The 22,616-nt window shown below is 35.4% G+C and overlaps 1 protein-coding gene across 18 annotated transcripts in view; it reads right to left on the bottom strand.

Annotated features, from left to right (window-relative positions):
* Positions 1-22,616, bottom strand: part of LOC135213540 (rho GTPase-activating protein 26-like) — a 452,328-nt gene that overhangs the window by 164,889 nt on the left and 264,823 nt on the right. For all 18 annotated transcript variants that reach the window (XM_064247486.1, XM_064247475.1, XM_064247473.1 and 15 more), the window contains exon 2: positions 2,755-2,912. In XM_064247486.1, coding sequence (XP_064103556.1) covers positions 2,755-2,912 — 158 coding nt within the window. The remainder of the gene's footprint in view (positions 1-2,754; positions 2,913-22,616) is intronic.

Genomic DNA, 22,616 nt, shown 5'->3' with positions numbered 1-22,616 from the left:
TCGGAGACGCGGTTTGCGTTCTGCCTCCGACGCAATTTTCTCATTGACATTTAGCAGAATGCGTCACGATAGCTCCAAAACGGTAGTCAATGGCGTGGATGGCAGACGGGCGCATCCGGTTATCACAGGAGTAATATAAGCTGCTGTTGCTGCTGCTGAAGGATTTCTTTTCTCAAGTGGCCTCTCCTTGTGCAACATTGAATCTGCAGTCCCGATTGGAAGAATAACTCTGTGAAACTGAACTTTTGATGCATGAGGAGCATAAACTTCATGTAGAATTTAAATACATTCCCAGCTCTCTCTCTCTCTCTCGATACTCGTCTCTCTCTCTCCTCGTCTCTCCTCTTCTCTCTCTCTCTCTCTCTCTATATATATATATACACACATATATAAATGTATGTGTCTGAGTATGTGTGCGAGCCTTTCTTACAATATTTAATTTAATTCACCAGTCGCCTAATACGTTGAGATATTATTGTCTGATGAGTGCAACTGTCACCATTTCTTTACTGGGCCATCAGTTACTTGGTTCGTCTGTATATCATCAGGGATGCAAAAGACATTCAGCCACTTGGTTTGTATATCATCAGGTGCAGAAACGTCATTTCCTTGGTATTTTTGAAAAGGTGCTAGAACCAGGTTGGCAGTGCTTACGCCATATCTACAATGCATTTCTCAAAAGCAGAATGATTTTTATTTGTAATGCCTGTTAAAAATAGTGGGATTTCTAGTTATGTCTGAAGGTGACATTGGATGCTGGCTACTGTGTCAGGATACGATGTTTGTGAAATGTCGATCACATAAATGAATAAGGAAGATTTTTATATATGATGAAGGAGGGAGGAGGAAATGTCACGAAGGTCATTTTGTTGTCATTCTGGGATGCAAAACAATGAATTATTTGAATTCTTATGACCTTTTATTTCACGAATATGGGAGGAATTTCTTTATGGACAGACAGGGACTGAGAGTTAATAAACATTCTTATATATAAGTAAATAAATAGACAGATAGACTGATAGATAGTTAAGCTCACAAAACACAATTGCATTTCAAGAAAATATCTCTACTTTGACACTCATAAGTACACATACATCAAAATTCTCAATTCTCTCTCTCTCTCTCTCTCTCTCTCTCTCTCTCTCTCTCACAACACACGTGCAGGAACAAAATTCATCACAAACACTGCTGCAGCGACTTGTATTTAGGAACCAAACAAAACATGAAAAGGCTAACATTTGATAGACAGAGCAGACTCGAAGTAATCCACTTAGGACTTTTATATGGTTGGGTGGGGGGTGGGGGTGGGGTAGGGGGGTGGGGGGGAAGGGGAGGGGGGTTAATACTTCGTATCAAGAGTTCAGAGCGTGAGAATATGCAAAGTTGGAGGATTCGCTCAGCTCTAATCAAATTTGCGTTACGATAACTGACGGAGATCTCTTACGTAACCTCAATTGCATAAGTGCCTCGCGTGCTTTGGGCCACAAATAACGCATTCCCTGATGCTCATTTGAATGCGCGTAATTTTCCAGAGCCGAATGTTCAAACTAAGTTGGATAATCATTATGACATTAGTTACATACGCGATAATACCCTTATCTGAATTTTTTGGGGCGAAAATTACAGTAAATTACACCCACGGCTTCCGTACAGGACGAATGGTAAACTTTATTCACAAAATGGCATGAGCAACAAAAGGTTTATTCCTAATCCCAATAGAAGGGGAGGGTAATTCTGCACTAAGACGTAACTGTGACTGAGCTTTCTAAGTTAAAAAAAAAAATCTCTTCCGACTTTGATGATTACCTAATCTTCTCGGTGGGCGAAGAGAATGATAATGGCCAATCTTGAAAATAATCTAAGTCATTTATGGCCAAAGGGTTATACACCACAATCATTTTTAAATAAAAAATAACAAAAGAATAAAACTGCCTACAAAAATATAAATATATAAATAAATAAATAAATAAGCAAACATCTCGTATCAGCTATCTGTTCCATATTACGTAAGGCAACAAAAGCAAACTGACATACGGATCGTATGGCACCTTCTCCTTCTCCTCCTCCTACGCTCCTGTGGTAAATGAAACGGAGAATAGGAGTCGGGTTTCTGTCAGTTTTAATGCCAGCGACGCCAAGGCGAACACATGCGTTTTTATTTCTTCCTTTTTTTTTTCTTTTGTAACTCATCCCCTGATGGTAATTACAATTAAAGCTAAAAACACAGAAGTTATGGGACTTATAAGTAATGGTACCTATCTTAGGAAAATAATGAGAGAATACAGGGTTTATAGGTAACAGAAAGCAATCATGATACGAGAAGCAAGGAAATAATAATAATAAAAAAAGAATGCAGAACCTCCATATGATATTATCTCCCAAGAAGAGGAGGAGGAGGAGGAGGAGGAGGAGGGGAGGAGGATGGAGGAGAGAGAGGAGAGAGAGAGAGATAGAGAGAGAGAGAGAGAGAGAGAGAGAGAAGAGAAGAAGAAGAAAGAAGAAGAAGAAGAAGAAGAGAGAGATATGAGAGAGAGAGAGAGAGAGAGAGAGAGAGAGAGAGAGAGAGAGAGAGGAGGAGACCTTACAGACCCTACATCTTGTTCGGGTTGCCCCAGGTCCCTCCGTGTGAGGCACCTCAAATGTCTACCAGGAGGAGGAGGAGGAGGAGGAGGAGGATGAGGAGGAGGAGGAGGGAGAGGAGGAGGAGAGAGAGAGAGAGAGAGAGAGAGAAACAATAGGATTCCACCAACATACCATCCTTTCCCTCTCGTCCTCGACCATGTCGATGATCTTGGCGAACTCCTTGAGAGATCCGCCGATGATGATTTCATCGTCGGTCTGGCTGTTTCCGATGATTTCGAACTTGAAACGCTGCAAGTTATTGCTCAGGTTCCTCTTCGCTCGAGACAGGTCTGGAAAGGAGAGAATTTGCGAAACGTCAAAGGTGGGGCAAATTTCGTTACAATATATAATAGCAAACCCTATCACTCCAACCTACTGTAAAATGCAGCTTTTCAAATATATAAGTTCAAAATAAATTATCAGGGGGAATTTCGTACTATATAGTAATGAAATTGGTTACCTAATAGCAAAAGCTATCACTCCAACCTGCTATAAAATGCAGCTTTTCAAATATTTAAGTTCACAATAAATTATCAGGGAGAATTTCGTACTATATACTAATGGAATGGGTCACATAACGGATATGTAAACTGAGAGATGCACCATGTTAAGTGATAAATACACACACCATATTAAGCATCATCACCACTGGGCGATCACAAACTACATCATATTATCATTACATCGGTATTACAATGATCGATCAAATAAATCAGACAATATCAGCTCTCTTAGTGTGTATATATACGTACGTGTGTGTGTGTGTGTGTATGTACACACACATAAGTGCATGTACTTTATATAAATATTTCATAAGCAATATAAATTGCTGCATGTACTTCATATAAATATTTCATGAGCAATATAAATAACAAGATATAATGGCTCCTTGTGCTACATTGAATGATACAACAATAAAAGACGAACAAATATCGCAATTTTATTGAAAGGACAAATGTAAGGACGAATACTTTAGCTTCCCTTACCACTTGTATAAAATAAAATCCAGGTGCGTATTTGTTTCTCACCTCACTATTCGTGGATGCTCAGATTTGTAGAAAAAAAAATCTTAGTGATATTCCATCGGCGCAGTCACTTGAACTGATTTTAAAACAAATCAATTTTCGTTTCACAGCTGTCTCAAATACTCTTCTAATGTATAATATAAAATGTTCATATCGGCCTTAACCATTTATTCTTAGAACATTGCTCATCATTCTACTTTTCATAACGAGTACGGATTTATAAGGTCTTGCAAAGCAAGCTTCCAAAGAAAATAAACTTTTGAATATGAAAATATATGGAAGAAACAAGTAGGTTACTATATATAAAAAGGGTACAAAATAACGAAAATACATATATAAAAAAAAACTAGGCACATAATAGACAGTAACTAATTAGTATGCACAACTTAGATAAATAGGGAATAAGTTATGGTATCGCTATCAAATCCAAAATATATGAAACCTGCCCAATTTTACCAATATAAACATAATTAAGTAAACGACTAAGAATTATATCCTCTCCACTGCAAGACAGTTATTCCTATCTGAACCTATTAACATTTGTTACAACATTCATATCTAGCTAAATCTGTTGACTCTTTTCAAACGTGTAATGGCCAGTGGAAACATTCTACAATAGTTACCCTCTCTGCTTGAAGCAGGGTGGTTTTCTTTGAATCATTCTCGGGCTATGCCTCATCGCAGAAAACGTACCTACCATATTTCCAGGGGGGACTTCATAAAATGTACCTCACGTTTACAGAAAATGGGTATTATTGATCTAAGGTAAACTTCACAAATTCCAAGCATGAATTCAACTTTTGTTACCGATTAAATGGGAATAATGATAAAAAAATATGTAGTGAGATGTACATAAGTACAAACAAAATGCGAAATACTTATGAAGCCTAGGTTTAGGAGTGTTAAGGCCTTTTACAATCTCTAAACCATCGTAAACTCATAAAATGCAATGGGTACTCTAAAATTAACATCAAAACGATGGTAAATTAACATCTGCTCAACAAATACTTCTAATCAAGGCTAAACTATACTTATGAATTTCCCTAAACATAATTCTAAATAGTTTCCCTATAAGAAATCATTAGATACCTGGGATTATGTAAAACGTCAATATAAATAATTAGAGTAAATTAAAATCGTGAATAAACTGACTTACAAAACCAGTGGACGTGTTTTAAAGAATCCCAAAAAAGAGCCGCCTTGGAAATACTGAAAACAATATTCAAAGAAAAAGTTATCAATAAAGAAATGTAAAAGAAGCTACTGCAGATATTTTATCACACATTTACAGATCAATAAAAAGGGATGAAAAATGTAAATGATGCCCGGAATGAATTCACTACCGAGAATATCTATTCAAAATTAGAATAACGACCTGTAAATCTCCTATTAACAAGAATATATTAGGAAAATCCCTTTGTCCAGTATTAGATACAGCAGGAGGCTTGCAAATCATTTTTTTTAAATAAATGAAAATTTTAACATTTAGCAAATAGTTGAAAGACAATCATAACTAAATTACGACTGACTCAATCAAATATCTAACGACATCCCTTTGGATATATAAAGCACGGTTTAATCATCAATCAACTTGCCATATCAATATCACAATTACTTAAGTAATAATTCAGAAAAGGAAGTCTACTAACATCTACATAAACTATACATCACAGCCGTCTCTCCTCAGCTGAAAAGATGTAAATATACTTATGCAAATATACTATCAAAAAGTGTATTGAAACATCAGGCATAAGACTGCTTACGAACACCCAACTGGTGGTGGTGTCTGGCTGGGCAGACATAAATTCCCATTATCCTTACCTAATATAAAGAGCTAAAAGTCAAGTCTAATGTCTAATGGCATAGATTAGACGTGTCTTGATTACACACACTTCAACTGCATCGGCAAATATTTTCACTTTATTTTTAAATCTTCAAAAGAAACAAACATCGTGCCAAAACAGGTTCTCACCAGATAGCTATTAATAGCACCCACCTCTTCATTCTGGTATTCCGGTACAGGAGTAACAAAAAACTCCACGTAAGGGACTTACAGAAACTTGAAACTAAAATGAAGAAAGGCTACTTTAATTGACTGTGATTTTTGACAGGTTTTCAAGTACTTTTGGAAACTGAACAAAATGCACCCTTCTCGGAATTCTTTTTCAGAATTAGTTATTTATCATTCTTACGAGTGTGATAAGATATGAAAAAAGACAACCAGTCTGTATATAACTGAATACACACACACACACACACCTAATAACTCTTTAAACGTAAATGTAATAACCACAATGATTTTCTCTTTCCCGGGGAGTACGCCTACAAACTACTTTGTTGTTGCTGCTTTCTTGTTGGAGGATAGGAGAGGTCTATGGAAGAGCCTAAAAAGGTGTTTCACGATAAGTTTTTAAAGATGCAGGAATTCTAGGATAGGATATTTATGATTTATTTATTAGAATGAAAATGTAAAAAAAAAATAATGTGCATGTTAAACAGTACAGAACAATTTGTCCTCATAAAATGTAGCGTATTTAGTTTAATTTTCGTTGGTGAAACAACGCTCTATTTGACCACAGATTTTATTGGAGGTCAGATCACGACTTGTTTAGATTCTACAACTCTTCGTGCTTTATAGATAAGCAATCCTGCTACGGACGTCAGAATTGCTTCACGTTCTTCCTTTTGGATCTTAGGCATTGTAGTGACAAGCGTATCCAAAAACTGTGAAGTATTCGAGAAGCTAAAAGGTTATAGTGGGTTATAAGAATTACTTACAAGTGACCTATATATTCTATATATGCAATTCATTAAAGGTTTTGGATATATACACTAACATGACATTTAAATGTTTTCGAGCACAAATGTCCTACAAAAATAATCTTCTTTATCACATCGCAGTTTTGATTCCCATTTTTCAATTACCAAAAGTCAGAGTTGGGCAACTTTTTTCAAACAGCTAATGGGAAAGTAAGAACGTCAAAATATCCGAGAAACAATATTTCTGTTACAAATAATCCTTCATAAAATTAGTGAATTAACAGTTGACATTTAAAGTGAGCCTAATCATTCAAAATGTCAATGATAATGTCAGTCATATTCAAGTGCTGGAGGAAAGGAAATGAAAGTTTACTCAGAATGAATGAAAATTAAAGTTGCATGACTCCGACTCCCCAATTTGGTACTGTCATTTTACTGAAGACTAATTTCTGCAGTTCAATAACGCTAACCTTTCCTGAAATAGAGAAACCCCTGTAACAGCAGCTAAAGAGACTGATACCTATGCTACTAAAATCATGAAAATTTTTTAAAAATATCATAGCTAAAAGGGAGTCATGAATTTACCTACAGATTTTAATATTCAAATACAACTGAGTTCACCAAACTTGAAGAAAACCAAACGACCAAACGACCATTTCATACTTAAATATAAAGTCGTAATACAGACAAACTAATAAAAATTAAACTTCACCTTAATACTTCTGCTAATGGCCCATATCTCAAGGAAGCAAATAAAAATTAACCCACACACACAAAAGCGTGACTTCGCCTACGGAGAGAGAGAAACAGTTCTTTTGAGCAGTTCAGAGAGAGTTCGGGATCGACAGGCTTTTATTTCAGCCCAAAGATATTCCAGCAATGATAAGAGACTCCTCGTAACGTGGGCCGACGAGAGAAAAATAAAACTCCTTATCAAAGTCACGGCAGGCTCGTAAAGAAAGGTAAAGAGACTTTAGGCAGGTGGAACTTGGTTTGTTTCTGAAGGCGCAAAAGGGTGTTGCTAAGGAGAGGAACACGAGAGATCAATTGCAAAGCGTAACTGAATAAGATTTAAGAGTTCGCTAGGTGTTTGATTTTTGCCACAACTAAAATGCGGAATGGTTTCCCTAGCGCAGTTGTGGAATCTTCTGCCCTCCAAATGTTTAAGCGAAGTGGTAATTCATTCTTGCTTTCTGCCGACGTCTCCTGGATTCAGGTAAATCGATCTTAAGGTCATATTCTCTATTACTTCGTAATAATTTATTTATCACCTTTTCCTATAACCTGTCTCTATTCGCAGGTTATTTCCCTCTGGAACCTTCTCGAGTTTATAGTATGTTGATTCTCTACCAACGTCTCCTGAATTCAGGTGTATAGGTTACATTTCCTATTCCTTCATATTTATTTATTTATTACTTTTTCCTATGACTTGTCTCTCTCCGCAGGCTGTTTTCCCTTTGGAGCCTCTTGGGTTTATTTATAGTCTGCTGACTTTACCCATAAGGGTTTTCACCTGAATATTTAACAACTCAACCAGTATTCGATACTTTAAAGTTGATTCACGCACCTTACTCCAGCGTACTGTAACCTACATTTATCATAAACAAAAAATAAAATAAAATAAAATAAATATATAGTTCTCGTATGACCTATTTCCAAGTGTATACTATATATATATATACCTAGAAAACAAAGAGACACATTCGACCTTGAACCTCAGTGTAGCACAATCTAAAGGTCAAAGATAAACATGACAAAACATGAAACAAAAGCAAAAGACATCAAAGCCCCTTTGAAAGCCTTTACCCTTCTGCTGTTGACACAAACTAGATAGATGAACAAGGGTAGGGGGAGGATCAACATCTATCATGAGAGAAAAAAGCAGAGGGTGTCCTTATGAATACAGTTTTCATTTAAAAAATTATTCTCTCTAAAAGCTTATAAACAATAACAAGAAAAGGACGCTTTCAGTTCTACGAAACAACATAATAATAATTTAAATAAAAGAGGAAACTTAGCTGTGCACATTATGATGAAATAACAAGGGTGACTTCTAAAACAGAAATAGCCTTTCCCCCAACCCTGCCTTAAAAAAAAATCCTAAAATATCAAATATAATAATGACGAGTTTTCAGATATCGTCAGTGCATGATTCATAGTGACAATCCAAACTGTTTCTTGCAATGTGATTTTAAACAAATACACAGAAGCTTTCGTATACCGAAATAATAAGACATTTTTGAGTGAAGTCTATTACTCAGGTAGATGAGTTTTCATTATACCTGGCGAAACATGAAGACGATTATTAAGTTCCACTCTCAAATGAGGTTGTTATATTATTTAACCCATGAAAAAACTACTACAAAACAAGTGAAACTCTCAGCCATGGCCAATGAAACTATCAGCCGAGGCCCACGAAATTTTCAGCCACGGTCCGGTGGTGGCCTGTGCTGTTGGCACATATGGCGGTGCCAGACGCACGATCATGGCTAACTTTAATCTTAGAACAAAAACTACTGAGGCTAGAGGGCTGCAATGTGACATGTAAAATGATTGGAAGGTGGATGATCAACATAACATTTTGCAGCCCTCTAGCCTCAGTAGTTTTTTAGATCAAAAGGAGCGGATAGACAAAGTCATCTCATTAGTTCTCTTTTACAGACAACTGAAAAAAACTAGAACTTTTCTTACGGGTTAGGTCTACTTAAAGTTCCACTGTGATAATAAAACGTCCAACTCATATCAACTTTTACGAAACAAAAACCTAATTATTCTCGGAAGTTATAGATTTGCCGGACGACCTAAGAACGTTATCTGACACAGCCGGACGATGATAATAATAATAATAATAATAATAATAATAATAATAATAATAATAATAATAATAATAATAATGATAAATAGTTATAGGATTTCCTTAAACTTTTGTTAGTTTTCTAACACTCAATAATCCAAAAAAATACTCATAAAAATGTGAAAATGTAATATCCAGAGAGAGAGAGAGAGAGAGAGAGAGAGAGAGAGAGAGAGAGAGAGAGAGAGAGAGAGAGAGAGAGGATCGCATGAATCTTAGCATAACAGACATAATGCCCTCAAGCCAATAATGGCCTCAAAAGGCCTACTCGTCAAATCTAATTGGTATGACCAATTGTTAGCAAAGGTCACTATGTCCATTCAGACATGGGAGTACAATATGAATCAACTATGACAAGTGAACTTCCCAAGACTTCAATAGGGGGAACCGATCATTCGCCATAATTTCACCTATTTTCTTTTGATAAATTCATGATGCAAATAAAACGTTTTCTGGTGAAGCAAGAGAAAATTACATCTTTAATAAAGGTCTAGTAATGTAATATCTTTAACAAAGGGAAGGTGAAGTTTAATTTGTCATTTAGGGTAAAAAGTAAAAGCCATATAAGATTAAATAAAATGTAGATTAAACCAAAACCATTTTAAAAAGCCTATTTAAATCATATAATAAAAATGGTGATACGTCCTTAAATGTATTAACAGCACTGCCAGAAAAAAAAAACACTTATTGACAATTCTGAATACCTTGCAAAACAACTACATTAAATTTAGGAAATCTATTGATTGCAAACACAAGAAAATTCATCGTTCCTGGAGAACAACAATTACAAACCCTATTTGTTCAAACCGTAAATCAAATTCTTGTGTAAACTTTCTAAGCAATGGAGTGTGCGTGAAGCGAGCAGAACACCATCCAAGCAACTGATGACGAAAGAGGCACCAAGTCATAAGCAAAAATACTTTTACTCGCGAAGGCCAATACGAAAGGTCAGTGTTCTCGTTTCCCATGATACAACATTGCTCTTCAAGTGCTCTTATTAAAGCAATTACTGTAATCATGACCGTTTCCCAGCCACTGAGGAAAGCATATAAGCGCAATCAGCCATGTATAACAATCGTATCTTTGTGTGCCTCTACAAATATGTAATATAATAAAATAAAATATAATATAATAAGATAAACTGTGCCTTTACAAAAATGTAACAAAAATCCTTGTCCCTTTACAATAAATGTAGAATTAAAAAATTTCAAAAACCTTTTGTGCCTTTACGGATGTATAAAAAAAATGTCATAACATTAATGTATATAATAATTAAAATGAAAAAATAAAATAAATTGTGATTAACGAAAAACTTGTTCTGTCTTTCTACATATAATTTCATTTGAATTGAAGAATTGTAAAAACATTTGCACCACCTACGGGTTAACTTTTAAAGGTGATTTTCGCTTATAATATGAACCCAGTGTTAACTACTGTCAAAAAGCAAAAAAGTTAATTAACGCGTTCTCCTTCCATGGCCGTCTATTAGTCAATGAAGTAATTAGAGTATCCTTTTGGTCATGTACGAAGCGAAAGTGATTTCGTTTCTTCTTGCTTCCCGGGAGAGACTCTCTCTCTCTCTCTCTCTCTCTCTCTCTCTCTCTCTCTCTCTCTCTCTCTCTCTCTCTCTCTCTCTCACTCGTCCAACTAAAACAAAATTCCCCAAATCCAAGTGACCAATGCGTATTCAATCATATCCTAAATTATCTTCACAAAATACGCCACAACATAAATAGTTATAAGATGAAAACTTGTTTTTTCATTGAAAATGTCTTTTATTAACTTCTATTGTAAAACAATAAACAGTAGCGTAGCGCATAACGTATCCTGGAGACAACGCGTAACGCAAAGCGTAGGAGAGCGACCAGATTTCCGGAGAAGGTTGGCCAGATATTTTGAGGGGGATCTCCCTTTCACTTCTATCAGTCGTGACCCGCTATACCTGCTCTCTCTCTCTCTCTCTCTCTCTCTCTCTCTCTCTCTCTCTCTCTCTCAAAATTCATTCATCTATCAATTCATAATATTTTCGCGAAAGGAATATGAGCACACAAGAATACAGCGTAAGATGAATTAATGATTGAATATATCTTGATAAAATAAAGCGAAAAAATACGCTGCGTATGAGAAATCTCTCTCTCTCTCTCTCTCTCTCTCTCTCTCTCTCTCTCTCTCTAAGAATCTTCTTTATCTGTCAGAGAACTTCGTCCAGACCAGTACAAGAACTGCTTCGATACCCTCAACACAACGTGTCAGAAGATTCACATTCGCCAGACCCGTTGCATTTGTCCTTCCTTCAAAAGCAAAGAGCTCTGACTCCGATCAGTGCCACAGGACAGTGCGGTAATGTCACAGCATAAAAGTAATAGCAACGATAGTTTTGTGGGGAAAAAAAGCGAAATATTCTTTATTATCATATACTGAATTCAAGACAATTTCAGAGAAGCTCTGAAACACATAAAGTTGCATTTCTCAATTGACAAGAGTTTAATAATACGATACTGAAATAAAACATAATCATTACACAATACTGAATTGAACTGAATATAGAATTTTAGCTAAATACCAAGCACTGGGACCTACGAGATCATTCAGCGCTGAAACAGAAATGGACAGCAAAAGCTTTGAAAGATGCAACAGGAGGAAAACCTCGCAGTTGCACTATGAACCTTTTTTGTACAGCGACTTTCCCGTTCTGCTAAATCAGCTGTCATCTTCTTAGACGGATTGTAACACCCGTCAAACCACAGCATCATACATTTCATCAGCAGAGACCGTCAATTCTAGGATTCACGGTTCGGTAGCTGCTTCTCCCCCATCATTGCAAATCATTGGTATCATTTTCTAGTTTATCGTAACTTCTTTTCCGCACAGAGCTTTTGCCTTTTAAAATATTGCTCGTTGAATGGGCTTTCACGTAAGAATATAAGTGGCAGACTTAGCTAACCAACGCTTACAATGGAAACAGCAGCAATATTATACTCGAAGGACAGTTCCTTCCTTGTACGTGAAAGCAAACAAATAAGGAAACGTGTCTTAAACGCCAGGATGCAGCAGGATTATACCGGTTATATCACGATATTAAATTTTAATTTATTCATCTAATAGAGACAAATGATGAAAAACAAACCTACTAAGCATACGCTCCATGAGATACACATGGCTAATTGAATAAATAACAAACAACCCATCCACTACACAGAGATTAAATCAAAACCAGTATATTATCGCGCTATACGAACACTTGCAAAGCAACGTATACCCAAGATGCCAAAGGAGAAAATGAACAGCGCACCGAGGGTATGTGCGTGTACCCATTGACATTTCTAAGCGAAACAAGACTTTCTCTTTTAGCTCACTTTCCTCTGCTTCTCCGCTTCAAGAATACCCCTCTATGAGATTAGCATTTTGGGCAGCACCCCTTCAGCCCAGCATCCGGAATTAACCATTTCGTTTTCTCTTTGAGAAATATTCAAACTTATTTAAATAGTGGAACAGGTTCATTTTAATTGTTTCTCGTGTCTCTCTATATGACCCCTCTAAAAGACTAGCAATTTTTGGGTACCCCTTCAGCCCAAAATCCGGAATTAACGATTACGTTTTCTTTAAGACATAACGAAACTTATTTAAACACTGAAATAACTGCATTTAATTTGTTTCTCGTGACGCCATAAGGCAGAGTGTGTCGTTGATATGTCTCAGCGTCTTGGAGAAACAGTAAAAGCATTTAATGCGGAAGTAACAATTTTGTTTCCTTTTTAAGAAACAGTGAAAGGTAACAGGAAGTAACAATTTTGTTTCCTCTTTAAGAAACGGTGAAAAGTAACAGGAAGTAACAATTTTGTTTCCTCTTTAAGAAACATTGAAAAGTAACAATTTTGTTTCCTCTTTAAGAAACAGTGAAAAGTAACAATTTTGTTTCCTCTTTAAGGAACAGTGAAAAGTAATAACAGGAAGTAACAATTATGTTTCCTCATTAAGGAACAGTGAAAAGTAACAGGAAGTAACAATTATGTTTCCTCTTTAAGAGACAGTGAAAAGTAACAATGAAAAGTAACAATTTTGTTTCCTCTTTAAGAAACAGTGAAATGTAACAAGAAGTATCAATTTTGTTTCCTCTTTAAGGGACAGTGAAAAGTAACAATTTTGTTTCCTCTTTAAGAAACGGTGAGAAGTAACAGGAAGTAACAATTTTGTTTCCTCTTTAAGAAACATTGAAAATTAACAATTTTGTTTCCTCTTTAAGAAACTATGAAAAGTAACAATTATGTTTTCTCTTTAAGAAACTATGAAAAGTAACAATTATGTTTTCTCTTTAAGAAACTATGAAAGTAACAATTTTGTTTTCTCTTTAAGAAACTATGAAAAGTAACAATTTTGTTTCCTCTTCAAGAAACAGTGAAACCTATTAAAATAGTGACACAGCTGCGTGCTTTTTGAGTTCTTGGGTTTCCATATGGTAGAGTATGTTGTTATGCCCAAGTGCCTTGGAGAAACAATAAAAGCATTTCTTTAGCGACCCGCCCCCTCCATATGGCAGGGTATATAATTTTCAATGCCTTGATGACGCTACCATATGGCAGGGTAAAAAGTTTTATGCTTTAGTACTTCACGGACGACGCGAAACGATAAGAGGATTTCAAGTCTCTCCCTTTAACACCCCTGAGCAGACAGAATAGATTATAGAATTTATTAGGTCAAAGGCCAAGCATTGGGACCTTTGAGGTCATTCAGCGCTGGAAGGGAAATTGGCGTTTTAAGGGTGTAACAGGAGGAAAACCTCAAAGCAGTTGCACTATGAAACAATTGTTAGGAGAGGGTGGAATGTAAGATAAAAGAAAGAATGTGAATAGAAGTACAGTAAAAGGAATGAAAGAGGTTGCAGCTAGAGGCCCTAAGTAATGTCTACAGTGCATCACGTGAGGTGCACTGACGGCACAACCCCCTTACGGGGAACCCCACAGCAGAGATTATGTTTCATGCCCAAGAGCCGTAAAGGAGTAATAATGGCAGCAACATTACGCACGCTCCAGAATTGTTCCTTTCTTTAGGCCTACAAATACATACCCCTTGGCGGAAACGTGTGCCCTCTCTCTCTCGAGAGAGAGCTAAACAGATGCCAAACCTCTAATCAGTCTTTTAGAGAGAGGAGAGAGAGAGAGAGAGAGAGAGAGAGAGAGAGAGAGAGAGAGAGAGAGAGAGGCAATCATCCCTGCAGCAAAAACAAGAATCTCACTGCCTGGCAAGAAACATTGTACAAGCCAATAACTACAGGACATTAAGCATATATATTTCAATGGGCGACAATGAACGAATTTGACATATGGAAGCGTTGTATTTATCCACGTAAAGGAACGTGTATAATAAATCTTAAAAAAATAACTCCTTAATAAAAGCTCACCGTGGACGAAAGAGCTGGAGATAAAGAATGCCTTATAAGAGTAAAACGTAAAAATCCAAAGAGAAGAATGCTATGCGAAATCTTTAAAAAGAAATTGAAAAACATCTTGTCGACAATGGTACCCGGATACGATTAGCATCATTAGTAAATGTGATCTTACTAATGAGAAAATTTGAAAACTGCGCTTCTGAAGTCAGCAAAACTTTGCGTTGCTAAGCACTTAGTTCAAACCTTTTTTCGCTACCTAGTCGAAACACCGCCGAGAGATAAGCGAAATGGCTTATTCTAAGGAAAATTCGGGTCATAAGCAAGAACAGTTAATATCGTTTTTATAACTACATAATCAATAAGGTTCCAATGTTACTTATCGACTAACATTATACAGGAATACATTAAGCGATGATATTCTAACATTAAATAATATATGGATATATATGGATATAGATATATATATATATATATATATATATATATATATATATATATATATATATATATATATATATATATATATAAAGTACGTATTAAAATAGGAAAATGAAAATGGTACATCTCAGAAAATGCCCAACAGTATCGTCCTCCAATGGACCTCTTCTTGGAGCGTTTATTAAAGAAAACGCGCCAAGAAGAGTTTCCATTGGAGGACGAAACTGTTGGGCATTTTCTGAGATGTACCATTTTCATTTTCCAATGTGGAATACAATGGAATATATATATATATATATATATATATATATATATATATATATATAGAAAGATAAATATATATATATATATAGATAAATATATATAATATATATAATAGTATATATATATATCTATAATATATTATTATTCTAATATATATATGATTCCAAACACAAACTGATACCATACGCAGGGTACTAGAAATTGACGATTATAATCACATCCATTAACGACTGCCAACTTGAGATCAGATTACGACACCCAAAACCATTCATCTCGAAAGGAAACACATTACTTTGACATCTGGGAATCATTAAAGTCTCTCTCTCTCTCTCTCTCTCTCTCTCTCTCTCTCTCTGGAGTCTGGATCTGGAAGAAATTCCCCCCCAAAATACTCCAATGAAGTGATGTTGGAAAGACTCACAGTTACGCACTAGTATTTCGAATCGAGCAGCGAGAGAGAAGATAGAGAGAGAGAGAGAGAGAGAGAGAGAGAGAGAGAGAGAGAGATAAGGAAGGATTTGATTCACTTCCTTTAATGATGCATCCCTTCCCTGTACATATGCTCAGGGTCTCTTTGAGTGGTTTTAGTAACTAACTGATACTTTTAACCAACAGCTAATTGCACAGTTTATATATATATATATATATATATATATATATATATATATATATATATATATATATATATATATATATTTATTTATACATTTATAATGTATATATACTAAATACACACATACATTAACGTATCACATACGCAATTGTACTGAACAATAAAACAATTACTAAAAGGACCTTATATATGTGAGCGTATTATATAGTTGATATATATAAATATATTATTAATATATATATATATCTATATATATAATACTAAACTAAACATACATACATCAATATATATATATATAATATATTATATGTTAATTATATATATATATATATATATATTTGCCTATTATATAATCTGAGTGCATTAATCCAATCCATCTATAGACGTGTGTGTGTGTGTGTGTGTGTGTTATATATATATATATATATATATATATATATATATATATATATATATATATATATATATATATATATATATATATATATATATATATATATATATATATATATATATATAATATATATATATATATATATATATATATATATATATATATATATATAATTTGAGCACTATCCATCCATCTATAACGTATATAATATATATATATATATATATATATATATATATAGATATATATATATATATATATATATATATATATATATATATATATATATATACACACACACACACACACACACACACACGTCTATAGATGGATGGATAAGGCCCAGATTATATATATGCAAATATATACCCCTCTTGAAAGGGAGATTAGCTACTCATTTCCCACGAGATTCAAGATACAACACCAAAGACACTAATACCCTCGAGGCCTTGCATCAGCATACTTCTTCACTCCGACACCCATTAAACATACAGGATATGGGAACCTTCGAAAATCTAAGCAAGTTCCCCAAAAGAAACTCTATAAATTACAAAACTCTCTAATTCATAATTTCACTGACAGAAAATATGTTTCTCAACTGTGAAACATATTTTCTTTTTCACATTTATACTGGAGTAATTCTTCTTTCACTTTCCTGTAAATTAGGTTTTGAATTTCGTTACATTTCCCTCTAAACCATTTTAATTTCATAGTCACAATCGGCTATGTTTGTAATGGTCATAATCAGACTACTTTACCTAATTCGTATATGTTCACCGATAAACCTATACACTGTTAAGTGTGAGATGTCGTTCCTTAAATCATTAGGTTATCAAATATCACAGTATATATATATAAATAATGATGATGATGAGGACAGAGAGAGAGAGAGAGAGAGAGAGAGAGAGAGAGAGAGAGAGAGAGAGGAGGAAGAAGTGATAGAAGAAAATAAGAAATATATATTGGTGCTACGCCAAAGTATTCGATTATCCGAAATACTGCGTAACCACAAAATAAATGTAACGGTATATCGAACTCAGAGCAACCATCCGTCAAATACAATATTTTATAATAGTGCAAATAAAGCAATTACCATAAAAACTAATCTAACACGTGAATTATCATTCAATGTTTGCTGGTTAACAGGAAGGTGTGTAATGAGCAAAAACTGAAATTCTCTCTCTCTCTCTCTCTCTCTGACAAACACACACACACACACACACACAGCATACATATACCATGAGTTTCTGCCGCTGCTGTCATCACAAATTATTCAATCCTTTAGCTTCAAAATAGAATTACGTATGCATGTGCGCGCACACTAATGTACTCAAGTTACAATTCAAAAGGCGGCTGACAAAAAAAAAAAAAAAAAAAAAAAACATTCACGGCTGCATTTAGGAACAACAACGCTATCTTTTAAAAACAAGGTCAGAGCGGCAGCATTCCCCGTACTATATACAACTTTCTTCCAGAAAAAACCTTGACGGGGACTTGTTCTCCTCAAAAGGTCCTGACAGGTGAAAAGATAACAACCGTGAACAACGGGCGTCGTAATCAATCAGGTGAGAGGAACAAGGACCCGTCACAGATTTCACATGGCAATGGGAGGTACAATTCCAAATGGAAAATATTAAATGGATTTCGATCTCAGGATACAGGTCTGGGACACGAGCCATGTCCAGATTACTGAACCAGTGTCGTTATATCTGACGTATAACGATACTGGTTCAGTCACTTCAGAGCTAGATAAATTCACGCACATTTTATAAAAGACTCAGTTTTCGATGTTGCAGATATAAAAGATTACTGGTTTTGGAACCGTTTTCAGTCATTATTCTCTTAAAAAAAGACAAGCGAAATAAAAAAAATCAAATAAAAATATAAAAAGCCTATGGTATACGAATAGTAAAAAAAAAAAAAAAAGTGCACAGTAGGTAACCCCTTTTTCAGTCATGATTCTCTTAGAAAAAGACAAACAAAATATAAAAAAAAGCCATACACGTGCACATAGAATAAAATCAAAATATAAAAAACCATACATACGAATAGTAAAAAAAAGAAAAAAAAAAGATGTGCATAATAGGCAATCTCTTTTTCAGTCATGATTCTCTTAGAAAAAGAAAAAAAAAGCAGCCATACACGTGCACATAAAATAAACTCAAAATATAAAAAGTCATACATACGGGGGGAACAAAAAAAAGTGCACAGCAGGTTAAAAAAAAAAAAACTTAAAAGAAAAAAAAAAAAAAAACCAACCAATTAGACCTGAAAACCTCAAAGTGGCAAGTGGCCTACACTGAACTTAAAAAGAAAAAAAAAAGTTGTTTGCAACTTCTCCACAACTGCTTTCAATAAGGAGCGAGCAAAACGCAAAGCACATTACTACCGCCCTCCTCCTCCTCCTCCTCCTCACTTAGTTCATGCACGCTGCATCATCTCCTGCAGCAGCAAGCAGACTAGCAGAGGCTTCTCGGGTCGCCATCTGAGAACCGCGAAAGTGATGGGAAATGATGGAACAACAAGGGAAATGTCAGGCTTGTTCGGGGTCAAGCGCGGGGGCAGGGCGTGGGAGACGACATGACCCGCTGGCTGCAGCAGTAAACGCGTTAGTGAGGCGTTACTCATTCGTCCGAATGGGTATTGGTACGGAGAGACACCACCCCACCACCACCACCACCGCCAAAGCTCAGGTCAAGAAACCGAGGATACTAATTTGTGTCGCGGGTTCAAATCCCGCTACCGGACATCGTGATTTCTTCAAATTTCTTTGAAGTTGGAGCACAAGGCTTTGTAGGGCACCTCAGTGGCGTGATCAGTATGGTCTTGACTTCGATTCTCGGGCATTCCATTGAGGTGTGAGAGATGTGTATTTCTGGTGATAGAAGTTCACTCTAGACGTGGTTCGGAAGTCACGTAAAGCCGTTGGTCCCGTTGCTGAATAACCACTGGTTTCATGGAACGTAAAAAAAAAAAAAAAAAAAAAAAAAAAAAAAAAAAAAAAAAAAAAAAAAAAAAAGCAAAGAATTTGAGAAGTTAAGACTTAAGAGGGCATTGTGGCTATTACAATTTCACAATACGCCATTATGTTCTAGTGGGGAAAAGTTCTTCAGTGGACAAGTGGGTTGCATACTCGACTGTCAATCTGGTAGCCGGAGTTCGCTCACCGCTGCTGCCAGTGAGGAACCAGAGGAATTTATTTCTGATGATTAGAAATGCATTTCTAGATATAATGTGATTCGGATCCCACAATAAGCTGTAGGTCCCGTCGTCCCTAAGTAACCAATCTTTCGGGCCAGCCCTGGGAGAGCTGTTAATCAGATCAGTCGTATGGTTAAATCAAGATATAATTATTTTTTCTGGTAAGGAAAAAATAAAGATGCGATATTCTGAAAGAAAATGTGGGGGAAATTGAACAAGCTAAGTGTTCTAGTGAACAGTGAACAAATACATCTTTGTTCATTTGCAGCACTTGACTAGAGAGCTGTAACTTTAGACAGAAAAAAACAAGTAAATTCGAGTGTGGTAAAATAGCACACTAAAAAGACATAAACTATAAAGAGAACGCTAATCTTATCTAGAACACTGAACTTATGCCGGATCTGTATAATCTAAAAATGAAGAAAACGCTGTTTGTAAATTTGCATGGGGCTGAGAAAATTTGGAAAGAATAAAATATAGAAAATACTTATTAGCCAAGTAGAAACACACCATAATAAAATCTATTTTAACAAGTATCCAACTTATCTTAAACACTTTCTTCACACTCACTCACACACACACACACACACACACACAAACAGAACTACCCCACTCATTACAACGTACCACTTTGCAGCAACAAGTTTACTAACAAGGTGTGATCCGACCTCAAGCTTACTCGAGGCACGTGCTAAAATCTACAGTCAAATAGCACGTTGTTTCACCAACGAAAATTAAAATAAATACACTATAATTTATTAGAAATAATTTATCAGTACTGTTTAACATGCACATTTTTTTATTTTTTACTATTTCATTCTAAAAATAAATCATAAATATGCTACCCTAAAATTCCTGTATCTTTAACTCGTCACGAAACATCTTTTTCAGACCTTTTCAGGCTTTCCCATAGGGCTATCCTGCCCCCCCCCCCCCCCCCCCCAACAAGAACAACAAGAAAAACAACAGCAACAACAACAAAGTATTGTAGGCTTATTCCCCGAGTAAGCGAAAATCAGTGTTAAAGGAATTCCAGATAATGCATGTTCAGAAAACGTGCAGGAATGAAATCTAAACAGGCACAAAAGAATATCAATAACAATGAACGAGGTATCTGACCGACATAAAAAACAATATAAACAGTGAAAACAAACGAAGAGACGCACTTGTATGCACAAATATATTAAAGGATATTTTGTACAGTTTCATTAAATTGTCACCTTTGTAATTTTCATCAATGTAATCGCTTGTTTCTCATTTCTTTATTCGGTCCCTCAAATATTTAATTAATCCTTTGAAGAATAATCATGACGTATAACCTATATCAACTTTTGCTGAATGCTGATCAAACTATATTAACGCATCGGTTATCCTAGTGAAGAGATATTCACTTCTTCAATGAAGACAAACTCATTTTGGGAGCACAAAAGTCGACAGTGTGGAAACACAAACCAAACCCGAGATGCATTTTAAGAAAATGACGAATCTCTGTTACCACCGACGATGGCTTAGTCACATTTTAAAACGAACTCAGAAATGATGGGAATAAAAAAGAAGACAATGAGTTTATAACTCTGGGAACACAAAAGAAAAGCCATTAGTTGCTGAGTTCAAAGGTGACCCGGTAAAAAAAAAAAAACTAAATAAAAACAAATTTGTGTCATATTACGAAATGCTTCAAGCTGTGGCTAGGCTTGAATGGAATACTATACTCAGTCGTTCATCTGATGCACAAGCGAAATAAAGTACAACAGCATTAAGGAAATAGGGCAGACCCTTCTGCTAATTTCGTTCCTTTGGTATAAAGATGTTATTACAAGAGGTTGTTCTTAACAGGTTTTACAGAATAATGATTTTATCACGCATATTTTAAAACCATATTAAACTGCAGTTTTTATTACCAGACTATAGTAGTAGTAGTAGTAGTAGTAGTAGTAGTAGTAGTAGTTGTTGTTGTTGTTGTTTCAACGGTGGTGGTGGTACAGCAAAAAATTAATTTTAAAGTGAAATTTTCCACTGGCAATGGAGATATTTGTAAAAATTCCTGAATTAAAAAATAACCTCCAGCTGAACGGTTTATTCACTTTCCATAGAGCCCTGATGTCATCTGTTTCATTTTCCAAACCAACGGACAAAATATGAAAACACTATACGCCTTTCCTGGTCCGGATATTACGCAGACACAAAGACGGACAGACAGACAGACAGACAGAGAAAGCATATTTGCCTAGAAAGCGTAAACGAAGCCATGACATGTTACTGGAAGTCAGCCATCCAAAAAATGCCATGTCAAACTTATTTCCGCCCCCGGCAACAGCTTCAAACCGAGCGTTTCTCTTTTTTTTTTTTACGCATTTCATGAGCCGTACAGTGATAAAATGTGTTCACAGCGGCTTCATCAACAATTGGCACGTTAAACCACGAAGTAAATTAATAAAAAAAAAATGCGAGAGAGAGAGAGAGAGATTACTTTCAGAGAGACATCCAATCTCAAAAACATATTTACTAAAATGGTTTACAGTGAATAATAAATAGATTTCTATTTGTACATTCTGGCTATCAGCAATAATAAATGGGAATAAAAATGTAAAAATAAGAGAGAGAGAGAGAGAGAGAGAGAGAGAGAGAGAGAGAGAGAGAGAGAGAGAGAGAGAATTACTTTCAGAGAGACATCCAATCTCAAAAACATATGTACTAAAATGGTTTACAGTGAATAATAAATAGATTTCTATTTATACATTCAGGTTATTAGCAAAACAAAATGGGACTAAAAATATATTCTGCTAGTAAGAAAATTACCCAAGAGCAAACACATTGTAGCCGAAAATATGAACAACCAGAAAAGTTACAAGTCTGAAACGCACTCATCAAAAAAATATATAATAATAATAATAATAATAATAATAATAAAGATAAAAAATAAAAAATAAAAAAGGTTGGAAAATCCCCCTCCTAATTAACCAACAGGCGCTCTCTGTAATGTCGTTAATCGGGACTGCGATAACCAATGGGCAGTAGGCAATGTTTGAACGACCAACAAACGACTCCCTTCACGACCA

Source organism: Macrobrachium nipponense, chromosome 43 (genome assembly GCF_015104395.2).
Source record: "Macrobrachium nipponense isolate FS-2020 chromosome 43, ASM1510439v2, whole genome shotgun sequence".
In the NCBI taxonomy this organism is placed as follows: Eukaryota; Metazoa; Arthropoda; class Malacostraca; order Decapoda; family Palaemonidae; genus Macrobrachium; species Macrobrachium nipponense.
The sequence above is the reverse complement of the archived record's forward strand: the minus strand, read 5'-3'. Positions and strand labels throughout refer to the sequence as shown.